Source organism: Poecilia reticulata, linkage group LG5, assembly GCF_000633615.1.
Source record: "Poecilia reticulata strain Guanapo linkage group LG5, Guppy_female_1.0+MT, whole genome shotgun sequence".
Taxonomy (NCBI): Eukaryota; Metazoa; Chordata; class Actinopteri; order Cyprinodontiformes; family Poeciliidae; genus Poecilia; species Poecilia reticulata.
Window position 1 is genome coordinate 10,741,794 of NC_024335.1, and position 17,125 is coordinate 10,758,918.

General features: G+C 38.4%; 1 protein-coding gene across 3 annotated transcripts in view; it reads left to right on the forward strand.

The window, feature by feature from the left end:
• slc12a5a (solute carrier family 12 member 5a) overlaps positions 1-17,125 on the forward strand; it is a 149,834-nt gene that overhangs the window by 127,204 nt on the left and 5,505 nt on the right. For all 3 annotated transcript variants that reach the window (XM_017304943.1, XM_017304944.1, XM_008408932.2), the window contains exons 5-21: positions 1,755-1,809; positions 2,695-2,825; positions 6,337-6,584; positions 7,678-7,889; positions 8,905-9,072; positions 9,810-9,908; positions 10,713-10,770; positions 10,890-11,064; positions 11,188-11,306; positions 11,516-11,614; positions 11,704-11,823; positions 12,544-12,648; positions 12,911-13,079; positions 13,345-13,540; positions 15,350-15,519; positions 15,669-15,800; positions 16,222-16,329. In XM_017304943.1, coding sequence (XP_017160432.1) covers positions 1,755-1,809; positions 2,695-2,825; positions 6,337-6,584; positions 7,678-7,889; positions 8,905-9,072; positions 9,810-9,908; positions 10,713-10,770; positions 10,890-11,064; positions 11,188-11,306; positions 11,516-11,614; positions 11,704-11,823; positions 12,544-12,648; positions 12,911-13,079; positions 13,345-13,540; positions 15,350-15,519; positions 15,669-15,800; positions 16,222-16,329 — 2,364 coding nt within the window. The remainder of the gene's footprint in view (positions 1-1,754; positions 1,810-2,694; positions 2,826-6,336; positions 6,585-7,677; positions 7,890-8,904; positions 9,073-9,809; positions 9,909-10,712; positions 10,771-10,889; positions 11,065-11,187; positions 11,307-11,515; positions 11,615-11,703; positions 11,824-12,543; positions 12,649-12,910; positions 13,080-13,344; positions 13,541-15,349; positions 15,520-15,668; positions 15,801-16,221; positions 16,330-17,125) is intronic.

The following is a 17,125-nucleotide window of genomic DNA, read 5'->3' on the forward strand; positions in this document are numbered from 1 at the left end:
AAAACATTACTGCAATGGACAAGTGAAAATGAAATAAAAGATTGCTCCGGTTTTCTGAAAAGTTATGTCTTTAAAAGACAGAAAATAATTTTATCAAAGATCTGACAGAATCAAAGACATGAATCATTCTTCAACTTAGCATTTAATCCGTGCCACATCAGTTTAAAATATCTTTAGAAATCAGTTTGCTGTTGATTACATTGTTTCCATTTGTCAAAGTGTGGTTTGTCTTCTATTTTTACAGTTTCAGCTATTGAAGTATGGAAGATATGTTTCTTTGGCTTCTTTTAATAGTAGACACATTTGATTCATCTCTTGGATTTAAGAGTCATTTGTTCTGCAATAATTCATTTGATTGGATATAACTTGATTGTCATCATAAAATAAGCTAATGTCAAAAAACCTTCAAAAGATTTTCAGAAAACCCAGAAAAGATTTCAACTGGCCTAGATTTCATTGAGTTTTAGTTACACAGAGAACTCAAAGACTGTCATTAGAGAAACAAGAAAATTAAAAAGGGGACAAAGTTTATATTGCATGTTCTGAATAGCAAACACAGATATGTTGAATGCTTAGCTATGAATTGTGTCTGAAACATAAAGTTGGAGGGGATATCCAATAACTTTAATGATTCATCAATGTCACTAAGCCAAGAATTTAATTTCTCCATTACTTTGGTTCATGAGCAAATACACTCAAAATGATATACATTACCAGCCGCAGCTGTACCCTGCAATTACAGCTATCTATTGCACATTACAGTGACGTGTTGCAGAGCTAAGGCCGTTTCCTGTCTTTATGCTTGCATAATAAACACTGTCAGTGTTTGTTGTCAGCAGTCCTCATGACCTTGCTGATTCCAGGATTTAACTCTCGACCCTGCTGCTCATACATTCTGGGACAGACAGTCACTGAAGGCTCCCAGTAGTAGATGTACTACCAGTACGTCTCCACATCCAATGAAACTCTTGTTAATCATGTAAAAAGATGAAAATTGTTTACATTATTAGAGTAATAGTTGTATTTTGATGTCATAGAGATCTGTTCTGTTCTTTTGTAGAGAATACGAAACCAGAAATGTTTTTAAAACCGTTGTTTCTTGATGTTGGATTAAATGTACTTCATTTAAAGCTCATATTTTCTAAATATTTCAGTGTGAAATTATGCCACTGCAAAATTTATTATTATTATTATTATTATTATTATTATTATTATTATTATTATTATTATTTAAAGATTTTTGCATAGAATGCATTCAGAGAGTATTCACAGCGCTTCACCATTTCCACATCTTGTTTGTTGAACTCTTATTACAAATTACATTAAATTAATCTCTTTCCTCAAAATTCTACACACAAATACCCCATCATGACAATATTTAAGAAAACATTTGAGGGCTTTGCAGATATTAAATATAGAAAACAATTTTTTTTACATTGACCTAAATATTCACAACCTTTGCTTTATACTTTGTTGATCCACCAACAAAGTGGATCAACAGTATTTCTTTGCAATACAGGATATTAATATAGAGTAAGGTTGCAATATAACAAAATGTTGAAAAAGTGAAGCACCATAAATACTTTCCAGATGCAGTCTATATTTACTACGAGCTCAGAGCGTACTTTAGATTTAATGTTACATTTGGTATAAAACAATGGTATCTGATGAGAATTTAAGAAACACTTTCTATCATAATAATAAGCAGATTCTGATGAAGATGTAATATGTTTTTTCTCTCCCTCTCCTTGAAGACGATGCTAACTGCCATCTCGATGAGTGCCATCGCTACCAATGGAGTAGTGCCAGGTGGGTGAGCAGACGCCGGCGCCACACAGTCATCGCCGTTTGATGCTGCCCGCTTCTAAATTTTCCCTTTTCACGGATTGCTTTTGGCACATTCCTGCCTGCACAGCTTGATATATTCAGAAACATTAGGATCTTTAGTCTGTGATCTTGTGCTCTTTAACTTTCTCGTCACACATTATTTACACAAAATAAAGTATCCGCCAAATTCCTGCCAGTAGAACCCAAATCTGCACATTTGGATCCGTGTGACGATGCATCGCTTTACGCATGCGGCCTGTAATGTGGGGCTACGTAGTAATAATGGTCCACATCTTATGTTCAGCAGGGGTCACAGCAAATTACAGGCTTGTGAAGGAGCTTGGATCTGAACACCCATTATAAGCGTCTGGCGTAAAATGGGTGGCAGCCTTTATGTTGTTGGGAAGTGCTGATTAGGGACTATTTATTTATGCACAATTAATTAATTGGCACAATGTTTCTCATAAATATAAAGGCACTGTATTAACAAGAATAAGAAGAGGTTAGTAGCACAACACAGTTATACACCAGTGTTCCCTGTTATGTCAAATGATTAATGCATTACTAATATTAATTATAGAAAGGTGAACATTTATAAATCAAAGTAAAACTATTATAAGTGTATTAATCAAACTTTCAGGGTTATTCCATTTGTTTTTGAAGTGATGTACAAAGGATCAACTATTTTTTCTTGTTGATGGGTGGTAACCTGATTCTCATTCTGAACAACAAATCTGCTTGGATAATCAAGTTATCATAAACAAATCACTAAACTGGTGGAAAGCAAAGAGTAAATTATGTCGCTGATTAAACTGAGTCATAAAGAAAACACATGCATGCCAATGTTACTCTTGTGTCTGCTTTTAGCTGGGGGCTCCTACTACATGATTTCCCGTTCATTGGGCCCTGAGTTTGGTGGAGCGGTGGGGATCTGCTTCTACCTGGGAACCACCTACGCTGGAGCCATGTACATCCTGGGAGCCATTGAGCTGCTCTTGGTAAGAAACATCTTACCAAGATCACCAGGTTCCCTCTCTCCTAATACTCAATTTTCACTAGGCCTGTCACGATAACAAATTTTGCTAGATGATTAATTGTCTAAAAAATTATTGCGATAAGCGATAATATTGTTTCAAGACCTTTTGACACTGATTTAATGGAAATGAATACATGCGATTTCCGGCCATAGATAGATGCACTTTATTTTCAAATGAACACATAACACTGAAACTAATAAACTAAATAAACAAAACAACCAAAAACAAAAAGGATTCTCAGTCTCCATTAACAAAAAACGTACTTGAATAAAAACTAAACAACATAAAGCCAAAGTGGAAATAAATACTGCATTCAACCAAAAGAGTGCAGATAATAAAGTCTGTAAACTATATTGTCCTTCAATAATCACTAGATTTAGATAGAGAAGACGGGCACATCCCACTACCTAAAGCAGTAGTTCACACTACACTTTTTGCCCCTATTTTCCCCTTATGACAATCTTAGATCGTTTGCCGATCTAAGATTCTCGCTGGTGGTTTCGTAACCGATCATCCTGTAGACGATCATCCTGGTTACGGTAGATCGTCGTGGCCGCTCTGATCTAAATCGGGTTTTCCCCGACAGGGAGCTTAACGCTGAACATGACAGGTAGCCAATCAGAAAGCGCGGATTCTCCTCCTCGCTTTCTGAGGGGAAATGACGGAGGGGAATCCCAAACAGCTGACACGACGCAACCCGAAGTCCAGCGGACATTGGAGATATGTGGAAACATTAATGTTTATTCAACATTTCTTGCAAATAATATAGAAATGACCAGGAGAGGAGTTGGAACCAAGTTGCTACCTCAGTTGATAAACCCGGTAAGTTTCCAGCTGTTCTTCGTTAACGTGACATAAATAGGTTATAATGATTTTCATTCAGTCAGAACTTTACGCTGAATCTAGCCAAATGCATCACAGGTAGATTCTAGTAAAGCATTGATTAATGCCTGATATTAAAATTAGTTAACTGGACTTGTAGCCATTATTTCATGCCCATGTGGCTGGACACCACACGGCACGATCAAACCGTTTCACCTAGGATTTCTGTCGGCTGATGTGTGGTCTCTCAGGTCGACAATCGGCTGACAACTCGTGTAGTGTGCGCTGGACATTACACTAAGGAAATGAGGAAGGGAGGGTCAATGGAGAGCAACGGAGCTGAGCCTTTTTTTCAATCAGTGTCTTCAACAGAAAGAGAAAAGGGCAGAGACGATAAAGCCGATAATTAAAATGAGGTCGATAGGTTTAATTTATCGTGCGATTAATTGATTTATCGTTTATCGCGACAGGCCTAATTTTCACAAATGAAAATGTGAATGAGCTCAGCCTCATACACCAAGCTGGTTATTTTTGCAAACTGCAAAATAAACTTGCAGCTTGCAATCTCCTGCTGGTCCATATTACTTATTGCAGTTGTGTGACCACATTCCCTTTCAGCAGCTTAAAGGTGGATTATTATTATTATTATTATTATTATTATTATTATTATTATTATTATTATTATTATAGATAATTAGTTTTTTAAACACATTCCAGACATCTTTTAGCTTGCACAACTTTTGCAAAATGTTCTGCTTCATAGAGACGGTTTTCAAATCCTACAAGGTTGAGGACAAGAAAACCAAATCTGCAAAAGTACAAAACAACTTTTTGTAAAAATTTTTTTTTATTTTTTTCATTTTCCTACATTTTCTTCCTCCAAGTGCTCTTACATTAACTTTATTAGTTATACAGAAATAATTTGTTTTCACAAAAATCTTCCAAAAATAAATTATGGAGCCAATATTTGAAATTGTTTACCAGTATTTATTTATGAGTTAAGATCAAATTAATTTAGGCTTCTGTACAAATCATGTGTTATCGTAATAAAAATAATGCTTGTACAGCTGAAATCAGTCTTCTCCCACTAAAACAATGGAGTCAGGAATATCTTGAGATATTTCTGCTGCAGCGTTCCCATGCCAACCCCGATTGCTTGTTAATCTTATCTGTGCTTGTCTCTATTTTTGTTGCTCAGCAGCAGGAAGATGATCCTCGCATTTTTAATCCTGACCACAAACCTACAAGTGTCCTAAATTTTCTAACCGGGGAAAAAGCTGTCTATCTACAAAACAGGCGTTAGACCAGCGTGGACACGGCCAAAAAATAAAACCGCTCATAAACCGTCTGCAGGCATGATGTTACGAAATTAATGTCAGCTTTGCAGTCTGCTTTGTACCAGATGAAAATCCTTCATCCTCTCAGAAAATCGAAGCCATTTTAGTCTCACATTCTGTCCATATTGTTAACAGATTACTTGAATATATTTCAGGAAGTGTTATCATTCCTCCTTCCTCATTTCTTCTTCTGCCTTTTGTTTCTCTTGTCTTCCTCTGTAGCCCAACATCCTGCAAGGAAATTTGGGATAATTATGCAGATGATGCATTAATGAGAGATCTAGATACTGACAGGCTTACAGAGGCATTCTCTCCAACAGCTCTGACGATGACTATTTTATCATTAAAATATTTTATTCTGTTATCATTAGTTCTCCTTCTGCTTGTCTTTTAAGGTCATGCAGAGTTTGATCATGCCTGGAGGTTAATATTGTCTTCTGGGTCAGAGCTGGCTTAGTTTCCATTGTAAAACAATCCCGTCGGAATAGTGCGGAACAGACTGGCACAGCCCCCATTTGAATACATTTCATCCTCCAATCCCCAGCCAAGAACACAAACCGAAGCTGCTATTTTCGGAAGTATGAAGAGTTCAAAGTGAAGCAGGAGATTTGTTTTTTTTTTTTTTTTTTTGCGTGGTGATGTGCTGTTATTCACATCAGATCAGCTTTTCAAACCAAATGTCTGAGCTGAGCCGTAGCACTCCACTCATTCTTGGCACTTTTAAAAATAACCTTTTTACAATGATTAAATAGTCTGTGGTGGAAACCTAACGGTAGTTAAAAAAAAACAAAAAGGGAAGAAACTCCCATGCTTATGTAACCGCAATACTATGAATCATCATGAGTTGATGACAGATACTGATGGTAATTGTGGGTTTACAGTTTGATGTGATGGGGCTATTCTTGGATTTAGTAATGGTAGCAGTGTATTAATGACACTTAACTTTCAAATATAAATTTTCTTGCTTGAATTCCTTTACTAAATTGGGTTAAAATAGCAAAGGTGTGCAACAGAGGATTGTTAATGAAAGAATCACGAGTTTTACTCACTCCTCGTCTCATTCTTCCTGCTCCTGGCTTCTTTTTTATGATTCCCTTAGTCTATTTTCCCCTGGTTGACAGGTAATACATTTTTCCGCTAACAGTTCACAAGAAGACCAAGATTCTAGCGTTAAGTCTGCCAGTTGAAATCCCCTGATACTCTGTGGAAAATGAGAAGTGAAAGTGAAACAACCACCTCCAAGATGCCCCCTGGCAAAAATCTGATTTTTCATAAGAAAAAGTGTATTTTATGTGTGACCCCCCTATCTTTAGATCTACATAGCTCCCAAAGCAGCCATCTTCCCCCTGGAGGGCCTGGAGGGTGCCGAGGCGGAAGCCGCCCTGCTGAACAACATGCGCGTGTATGGGACCATCCTGCTGACCTCCATGGCCACTGTGGTATTTGTTGGCGTCAAGTACGTAAACAAGCTGGCCCTGGTGTTTCTGGCCTGCGTCATCCTCTCCATACTGGCCGTCTACGCCGGAGTCATCAAGACCGGCATTGAACCGCCCGATTTCCCGTAAGTGAGACAACTAAGACAGAACAGCAGAAACTCAACCATAAATCAAACTGATTCAGACATCTGAAAATTCATTTTACTCTTCAAATCGATGCTGCTGAAGAAAAAACAGCACATAGAAACGAACCAACACTTTAAGATTTGCAGCAAACTTGATTTATGTTGTATTAAACGAGTTACTACTATACACCATCTTGCATATTTCTACCCTTGGTTATGCGCACAGCTGCATACATGTTTGATTTTCTAATATTGCTCCTATAAATGTTGCAGATCAGTACCTCAGTATCATAGCACAACATTAAGAAGCATGGTCTGAAAAATGAAGAAAGAGGACAAGTGAAGAAAAAAGAAGTGTTAGACCTAAAATAAGAAATACATGCAGCAAATGCGATATCTGAAAGACATGTCTGCATGAAATGCTAAATTTAGAAAATAATCCTCCCAGCAGATCTGAAAGATGCATAATTTTGGAGAGCATGCTGCATGCCAGAAGTATAACATTTTGCTGCTCGTTGGTGAACTATAGATATGCACTGATTAGGTTTTTCCTGCTCAATATCTATTTCTGCTTTTCTGATTTCTGCATTTTTCCAGTAAAAAATTAAGAAATTATCCTCATTTTTAAAACAAAGCATATGAGTATAACCTGGATTCTTTTTCTTTTTTACTAAAAAGTGCATTTTCATACATGCTTTAAGTCAATTCTGTTAGTTTAAGAGTTTTTAGTTACCACTGATCAGAGCCAATTAGGGGAAGATTATTTTACAAGACAGTCTGGACGCTTTCAAGCAAATGAAAAATAAATGACGATTGTTTTTTTCTCAGATATCCAGATGAACCTAAACTACAGAATTTAGTAGATCAACAGAGAACAACAGCCTTTTAAAGACAAAGTTCTACATTTAAAACAGAAAACCTTAATTTACTGTTTTTGGTTTGTATGTTATTTACTAAGTAAATAATCATATTTGCTGTATTTACTCCAGTACAGTATTTATGCCAAATTTGCTGCGTAAAATCAAATCAGACCGCGATAATGTGAATATGCAGTATTTTGTGATTTGAAGAAGCCAAAAATTTGTTTCCACAGCGTTTGTATATTGGGGAATCGCACTTTGGTGTGGAAGAACTTTGACGTTTGTGCCAAAACCATTGAGACCGCTAATGGGACAGTCACCACCCAGCTGTGGCGCATGTTCTGTGACTCACCTTTCCTCAACGCTACCTGCGACAAATATTTCGTGGCCAACAACGTGACTCAGATCCAGGGAATTCCCGGGGTTACCAGCGGAGTCCTGTCAGGTGAGTCCGACTGTTTTGGATCTGCTAGCGTTTACACCTTTGCAAAGTGAGAACAAAGGTTAGGTCATGTTATGCATTGCTCGGGTCATTTACTGAAACCTTGGCAATTTAACATCCAAAGACAGATGCTTCATTAAAAATATATATATTTTAAAGAAGGGGAAGAAAAGTGTTTTGGTTTTGCTTTTTTCAGTGAAACAGACATTTTTTCTGGTAAAGGTAGAAATGAAAATAACTTCTCTTTTACTGATTGCAGCATAGAATTTGTTTATATCTTTTAATATTGGATGTGGTTCAAAAGCGCTGTCATTTTCTTACAAGGACACCGGGTTTTGGATCAAGCAGTTTTATTCGTGAAAGCTGGAAGTGTTTTGTAGCCAGACACAGTTCACTTCACTCACTGCTGTTCCTGCAGACTGGTTCCAAAGTCTGAGCTTTAGAAAGCGCAGAGCTACATTAACCTTATTTGACTCTGATATTTAACAATAAAACCCTGCATTAATCATAAGGTAATAAGGACTGTGGCCTTTAAAAATGATTCTTCACTCCTGAAACTGTTCGTATTTTGCTGTTCAGAGTAGATTTACTGCGACATTTCTATGTATGGATCGGTAGCAACCTTTATTGTCACAGTTAATGACATCTAAAACTGATTAGCTCCCTCATTAAAGATTACGTTCTGTTAAAGAGGTTGAAGAAGGACAAAAGCTGTACTAATTCAGGGCTGCTGGGCCGCCTGCAGTTTTCCCAATCACTATTCTGACTTTGGAGGTGTTTTTGTCGTGATTCCAACTGAAGACTTCTGTGAGCACAAAAAAGAAAAACAGTCTGCTGACTTCAGAAATACTAAAATATCACAGTTGAAGAAAACATTTCTGAATTTCATAATTGTAGGTGAAGCAAAAAAATAAAACAATGTCCTGTTTTCTGAATAGATTAATACTTTTTGTAGCTTCTTCTTATGTAGTGACCTGTGTTGACCATTATTCTTGTCAACACATTTTGTCACCAACAGACAACCTGTTTGGGACCTACTATGAGAAGGGGGATCTGATAGCCAAGCCGATCCTGGAGTCAGTGGAGGACCATGATGACCCTCTGACCAACGCTAACCGCTACGTGTTAGCCGACATCACCAGCTTCTTCACTCTGCTGGTCGGCATTTACTTCCCATCAGTGACAGGTGACAAATGCTTCCAGTTGTTTTCTTTTTTATCGTTTGCTTATAGGTCCTTGTGATGTGATAAACTAGTGATAAGGCCTGAAACATGTGGGTAGTGATGACCTGAATCTTCAGACATATAAAGATAATTACAAAGTCAGCCTTCTATCTCCTGAAGAACATTTCTAGGATTAAAGGACTAATGTCCCAGCAAGAGCTGGAGCTACCATGCATTTCTCTTTTTGTCACATTTTACTTACTATCTGATTGATTTTTTTTGAAGACACCTAAAAATTCAGACAGCTGCAGCTGATTCAGAATGCTGCTTCTTCCAGGTCTAAAGTCCTTAAATTTTCTCCCTGTAACTCAGAGAGTAGGCTTTAAAACACTTAGTTTATAAATCACTGAACAACATGGAACCGAATTAAATCAAAGACCTGTTGTCATTGGATCGACCTTCCAGACCACTCAGGTCTTCTGGTTCTGGCCTGATCTGCATCTCCATTCAGCTGAATGTTTTTACACTGGTGCAGATTGCTGAAACACTTAGTTCTTTTAAATCATAGCTAAAACCTCACCTGTTCAGAGTTACGGTAATAATAAATGGAAAATTGATTCTTGATGGCATTTGACAAAATGCCCCGTTGCTGAAATGTGCTATGAAAACTTGTCTTGTCCTCATTCAATGTCAAGCTAACAAAACCTTTATGTGTGTGCATTTGTAATCTCGGTGCCGTTTGTTTCAACTTTCTCCACAGGAATCATGGCTGGATCCAACCGCTCCGGCGATCTGCGTGATGCCCAGAAGTCGATCCCCATTGGAACCATCGCAGCCATCACAACCACCTCCACTGTCTGTATCCTCGTGTGACTGCGCCTTCAGCACCACACTCATCCTCAAAACAAGAACGTTTTAAAAATAGATTACAGTACTTTAAGAAACGTCGCCTCGGTTGTCCTGTGTCAGTCAGATACTTTGTCACTGACAGGGTTTTAAGCTGTCGTGAATTTAGGCATCTTTCTCAGCTGCAGATAAAAAAAGAAAGTGATTGTGGCCGGCAGGGAGCTTCATAATTAAAGGTCAGTGTTTTAAATTTGGAAAGGTCATTATTGTGATGATACTCGTCTCATTTTGGCACTTAGTTAAAAGTTATCATGCATTATTAATATTGTTTCCTCATCTATAAAGTTTGCTTCCCAGTCAGTTTATGGCCACTTCTTATATTTGTTTATTTTTATCTATGTGTATTAATGTTTATTAAAGGTCATGATTTATAGTACTAACTTGTTGTGCAGTTATCAATTTTCTTCCATACAGGCAGAATAGAGAGAAGCAGCTGAATTGAATAACCTCCAGTGTTTCTCTAAATAATCAGCTTGTAGTCTACACAAATTTGATTAGGACTTCTAATCACATTATGTGGCTGCCTATGCAAGAGCAAGTTAATAAACCCGAGGGATATTTGTTACAGTGTCACTGATCGCTTATATACTCAACTAAACAATATTGATTACTGCATTTTCCTTGCTAATATACTTAACCACTAGATCAGAAAATGAAATGCATTTTAAGAGTTGAGTGGATTTATTACCCGTCATTTGGAGAGCATATCAACTGTCTCTGTGCGGTAGCTTACCTTTCCTGAAGCTGAACTTCCCAGACATGTCCAGTGTGATTCTGTTTGGTGCCTGCATTGAGGGGGTGGTCCTCAGGGACAAGTAAGTCCATGTTTGGTGTTTGAAAGCGATTTGATTTATTAAATTCTGCTCAGTCTCACTTCATTTAGTCTGAGAAAAGAGACTGATGTTTTAAAGTATTGTTGCTCTCCCTTTTTTAGGTTCGGAGAGGGCGTGCATGGGAACTTGGTCATTGGGACGCTGGCCTGGCCGTCACCATGGGTGATCGTGATTGGCTCTTTCTTTTCCACTTGCGGGGCAGGGCTCCAGAGCCTGACGGGAGCTCCCCGTCTTCTGCAGGCCATCGCCAAGGATGGCATTGTGCCCGCCCTTCGGGTGAGTTTTTGTTGCTGTCACAATCAGAACGTAGTGACTGATTTACAGGAACAAGAGCAGAAGGTACCGCATGCAGACAAAACTGTGTAAAAAGCTGTGGCAATGAATTTTCTGTTTGTACAGATCTTTGGCCACGGAAAGGCTAACGGAGAACCAACATGGTCCCTCCTGCTGACAGCTTGTATCTGTGAAAGCGGGATCCTCATTGCCTCCCTGGATTCTGTGGCTCCCATCCTCTCCATGTAAGAACTGAAAACTAAATTAATTTCTTTCTTTAAAAAAACAACAGTGGGAGAGTTCAGAACAGTCAGTTTGCCTAAATCGAAATGCCAGCGCGCTCAAAATTAATCTCACCAAAACTTCTCCCCCTTCATTTCCATTTTGAGGATCCCAGTTTGTCAGTTCTGATAAAAAGAAGCTGTGTTAACCTGCGTTACTTTGTGTCCTGCAGGTTTTTCCTGATGTGCTATATGTTTGTGAATCTGGCCTGTGCCCTCCAGACACTCCTCAGGACTCCAAACTGGAGACCCCGCTTCAAGTTCTATCACTGGTCAGTTCTTGACATCATCTCAGATTGTATGTGTCAAGTCAAACCTCCAATCCTTTATGTGGACTCAATAATTCATATTGCTTCTGTAGGGCTCTGTCCTTCCTTGGGATGAGCTTGTGTCTCACTCTCATGTTCCTCTGCTCCTGGTACTACGCCATAGTGGCCATGGGGATCGCCGGCTCTATCTACAAATACATTGAGTTTGCAGGGTGAGTGCACAAGAAAGTGATAAACATCTGATGATTACGGCTCAAGACTAAAACCTTTTGGTTTGATTATTACTGAAAAACACTTTAGTTCTTTTGTTTAAGTTTCAAGCTTTTTGTCTTCTTTGAACTCAAAACTCTTGATAAAATTTTTGCTATGAATGTTTCTTAAACATTTACTTTTCTAATGTAATGTTAGCACAACAGGGATGTATTGGGGAAAAAAAAAAACTTAGATTTTATCTATCCACCATTTAAACATGGTGGAAAAATTAAAATGTATTAGTAAACTGTTTCAGTGAATTAAAGACATAACTATGATTATAACAGTTTAATCTTAACTGAAAGTAGTGTGTATATTAAAATCTGACATGTATAACATGACATTTTCTTATTAGTGAAATATCTGCCTCTTTTTATTCTATATTTAGTAATGATTGACTTAAAATAAGCTCCCATTCTAGGCTAAAAAGTTGCTTGTTAGATGTTTTTTTTTTCTAATGTACTAAGATATTGCATATATAGAAACGAAACAATGTACTTGGTAAGATTTGGTGTTTTTGCAGTGTAGTTCTGCGAGACGTTGTATCATGTGATGAATATGATGTTTTATTTCTTGTAGAGCCTGCATCTCAGCAGCCTTTGCCCTTTTTCCCTTTGCATCTGAATGTGAAGCAACAAACCTGTTCATGTTCTGACTGAAATATATTGGTTTTGTCACAGTGCGGAGAAAGAATGGGGTGATGGGATACGCGGTCTGTCTCTGAGCGCTGCACGATACGCCCTGATGCGCTTGGAGGAAGGCCAGCCACACACCAAGAACTGGAGGTATGACCCACACTCACACACACACACAAACATGTTTCCAATTAACATAGAAATTAACAACGTGTCTGTGCGTGTTCAGTCATTCTCAAGTCACACCTGTCAAACTGCAAGAAGTGTTTGTTCATCCACGTCAACATGTGAATCATTCATGATGCTTCCTAATGGCTTTTTTTTCCCTCTATGCTCTTTTCTTTCTCATTCACCTACTTTGTGTCTGCTCTAAATTTCGTGTCCTCTGCTTTCTGCTCACCTCTCCCCTCAGACCTCAGCTGCTGGTGCTGGTTAGCACAGATGCAGAGCAGAATGTGGAGCAGCCTCGTCTGCTGTCTCTCACCAACCAGCTGAAGGCAGGCAAAGGTCTCACCATCGTCGGGACGGCCCTGGAGGGCACCTACCTGGCGAACTACGAGCAGGCTCAGCGTGCAGATCAGGCAGGGAGCATTTCACAGTCTGCCACCTCCAGTCAAGGCTTTTATTCTGAGCAGCACAGAAAGCGTCCAAGTCTAAATCTGCAGAGATAGTTAAAAGAAATCAGGATACTCAGTCCGCTGCATCCATTTGCATTCCCAAGTTAATGTATTGGAAATGTTTTTGTTGTATATATTTTGTACTGTAAATCTGTATTACACAAAAAATGAGTAATTAACTAATTCAAAATTGTTATTTTACATGTGCATTTCTTGTTTTACTTTGCAGGCTCTGCGCAAATTAATGGAGACTGAGAAGGTGAAGGGCTTCTGTCAGGTGACCGTCTCCTCAAACCTCCGTGATGCTACATCCCATCTGCTGCAGGCCAGCGGGCTGGGAGGCCTGAAACACAATGCTGTGCTGGTCTCCTGGCCACGCAACTGGAAGCAAGGAGACGAGCATCAAACCTGGAGGAACTTAATTGGTATGCTTAGTTTCAATTTGGGTTTAGCTAAGTTTTATTGAATAGAATGTATTTGATCTGATCTGATCTGATCTGAAATTAACTGAATTGATCAGATCTGAACTGAACCAACTTCAATTAAATTGATTTGAATTTAACTGAACTGAAATGAATTAAATAGTCAATGAGAGGAATTGTATTGATCTCACCATCTACTTTGCTAAATTTGCTTTCTTAGCATTCATGAAGCAAATCTCCCACGTCTGAAAGGTGCTGCATAGGACTGCAAATGCCTTTGAGTAATTACATCCGGCTCATTGTCTTGCTCAAGACATCAGTGGGAAATAATTAGATATGGAGATCAATTGGATCTGGTGAATTTCTTCTATCTTTAGTGATTTTGGTGAATTATAGTCTCAGTTTCTACTTCTTACCTGACAGTAGTCGTCAATGGTCTTCTGTTTGCTTCAGTTTCATTTGCCATGGAACTTTGTCTTCCCATTTGCTTCAAAGTTCACCATGTTCTGTGATGGTATTTTACGTTGTAATGAGGTGGTATTTTGTTTTCCATCTGTAACTGCAATAGTCTGCATCCCTCTGAATGTATTTTCATACAATCATCCCTCTGTATGAAAATTCATACAGAGGGATGAAAATTCCTGAATACAGAGGGAATTTTCCCAGTAGGTCAGCAGTTTCTGAAATACTCAGACTGGCCCATCTGGCACCAACAACCATGCAACATTTAAACTCTTAAATCCCCTTTCTTCCCCATTTTATTGCTAAGTTTGGCCAATTTGTCTTTATTACAACTTAATGCATCCAGGAAACATGACCTTTTTTCTCAGCGTCTGACATTAAATCAGATTAAGCACTGATTTAATCTGCTTTCAGTCAGTTGGGGGTTTCTATTTGCTAAAGGCCAGAACAATGAGAAAGAGAGAGATTCTTAAAATATCTTGTAAGTTCTTATAAGTTAGATTTTTACACAAATTTCTTTCGTAGTTGGTAGCATTAAACTATATGACTTACATTAAACGTTTTGGATATTCCTCCTGGAAATAATCCAAATATTTCAATTGAACATTTGCTCACACTGAAAGCATCCAATGCTTTTCTGTTGGATTGGTGAGTCTGGGAAGTTTCACTCTTTTTCCTCCAAATTTAGCAATGGTCATTAATCCCTTTCACTTCAATTTAACTTTATCATTTCTCAATACAAGACTCTTTTCACTATAAATAATGCCACTTTTCTACCAGCTTCAGCCTGCATCTTCACAAGATCTTTGTTTTTTGTTCATATTCATTTCTGACAAAACGTCTCTGTACTGAATAATATGATGTGTTGACATCTCTGTGCTGTGATTGGCTGATTTCTTTTTATGTTGAACAAGGAATCAGTCTGTTTGCAGGTTTACCTTGAATTACATCCACATGTTGTAGCAAATGTCGACACTAACTCTTCCCATCAGAAGCTTCCAAAGCCCTGAGATCATCATTTAGGCTTTCCAAAATTGATTAAAGGCATAGTATCTTCAATGTATGTAAAATTTTAACTTCAAAGAAAACAATATTTTAAAATTATTCTCTTGAATTATTCTGGGTTTTAGTAAATATTTTTACTAACAGGTTTAGGAAACAATTGGCCTGATTTAATGTCAGCCAGGGAGAATAAAAGATATTGTGTTTTTTTATATATCGTACTGTATATAAATAGGTACCTGGAAAAATACATAAAATACGTAAGATATAGACCAGGAAAGTTTTTTTTTAAATAGTGTTAAACAGAATTTTATCAGGCTTTGCCTTACATTGCTGTCTTACCTGCAGAGCTGGTCAGAGAAACCACCACTGCCCGCCTCGCTCTTCTCGTACCAAAGAACATTTCAGCATTCCCGTCCAACGGCGAACGCTTTACTGAGGGTCACATCGATGTGTGGTGGATCGTCCATGATGGAGGCATGTTGATGCTGCTTCCCTTCCTCCTCCGCCAACATAAGGTACTGTTAATTACCACCACAATAGTAACGGAGACTGGCGAGATCCACATTTTAAAATAATATAAGTGCAATTATATCAATGCAAAATACAGCTTTAAGAGTTTGGAGATGTTTTAACAGATGGATAAACTGTTTTGTGGAATTTTTAGGTCTGGAGGAAGTGCAAGATGCGCATCTTCACTGTGGCCCAGATGGACGACAACAGCATCCAGATGAAGAAGGACCTGACTATGTTCCTGTATCACCTCCGCATTGATGCTATGGTGGAAGTTGTTGAAATGGTGAGTTTTCTCAAAGCTGGTAGCGCAACGTTTGTGTAAGTAAAACAACATGCATTCTAGAGCATTCATAAGCACTTTAATGTCAGAACCACTCAGCTGGGGAAATAATTAGAAAATCCAGCAATGCCTCAGGCTCGGCCGGTTGCTTCAGTAAACACAACTAACGTTTTTTCACACAAGGATAAATGACTGCTGTGTATTCCTCTGCCTCAGCACAGGAATAATTGTTATTGTTCACCGAATACATTTTAATTGGCGCAACATCCTTCAGGCTTTACCTGTTTCTTTTAAACATTTTGGCTTCAGGGGAAGAACGTACTGTATCTCTCCTCTTCTCCATTTGTGTGTAAACAAACATCTGGCAAGGACTCTTAGAACATGTATGAAAAACAGACAAATAAAATATTTCTTTTTCCCTCAGCATGACAGTGACATCTCAGCCTACACGTACGAGAAGACGCTGGTGATGGAACAACGCTCACAGATGCTGAAACAGATCAACCTGACCAAGACCGAGCGCGAGAGGGAGGTAAGGAAGTTTGTTCATGTCAAAGTTTTGTTTTTAGAAGCACGCGGATATGCGCACATTATCTTGACATGACTTGACAAGCCGACTCGGCATTGCTTGGCTTGATTTGAATTAACATGACACACAACGCCCTCTGGACAAAAGCAGATCTTGTGTTAAATCAGAGCAGTGGGTCACCATATTTATCCTCTCTATCAGAGAGTTGACAACAGCCAGAACAGAAAGTGCTCTCATGCTGTGTTTGACAGCATGACAATGTTTTGACAGAGGTGGGAAAATAACATTTTTAAGTCTTTGTGTTACTCCTTTGAATTACGCTTAATATAAAGTTTTAGGGAGAACACGGTTTCTAAAACTGTCAATGTAGTCTTTGGAAAAACAAACTATACCTTTGTTGCTTGACAAGAATTTTAAAGGAGAAAGAGTCAAATGATCCCAGTCAAATACGACAGATTAACTGACTATGAGTGAGTGTGACCACCTCGACAAAAACAGAGACTACCTAAAAGCAGGCACTATACCAAGAAATCAGAAATAATGTCCAGGGAATTACAGCTTCTATGAATCTGGGAAAAGTTATAAGGCCATTTCCAAACAAACTGAAGTTGATCATTTGAAAAAAAACAAAAAACATTTAAGATGCTGACATCACAGCAAATACTCCCGGAGTTTAAAGGGGGGTATAGTGTAAAGCCGTATATCATCCATCCATCCATCCATCCATCCATCCATCCATCCATCCATCCATCCATCCATCCATCCATCCATCCATCCATCCATCCATCCATCCATCCAT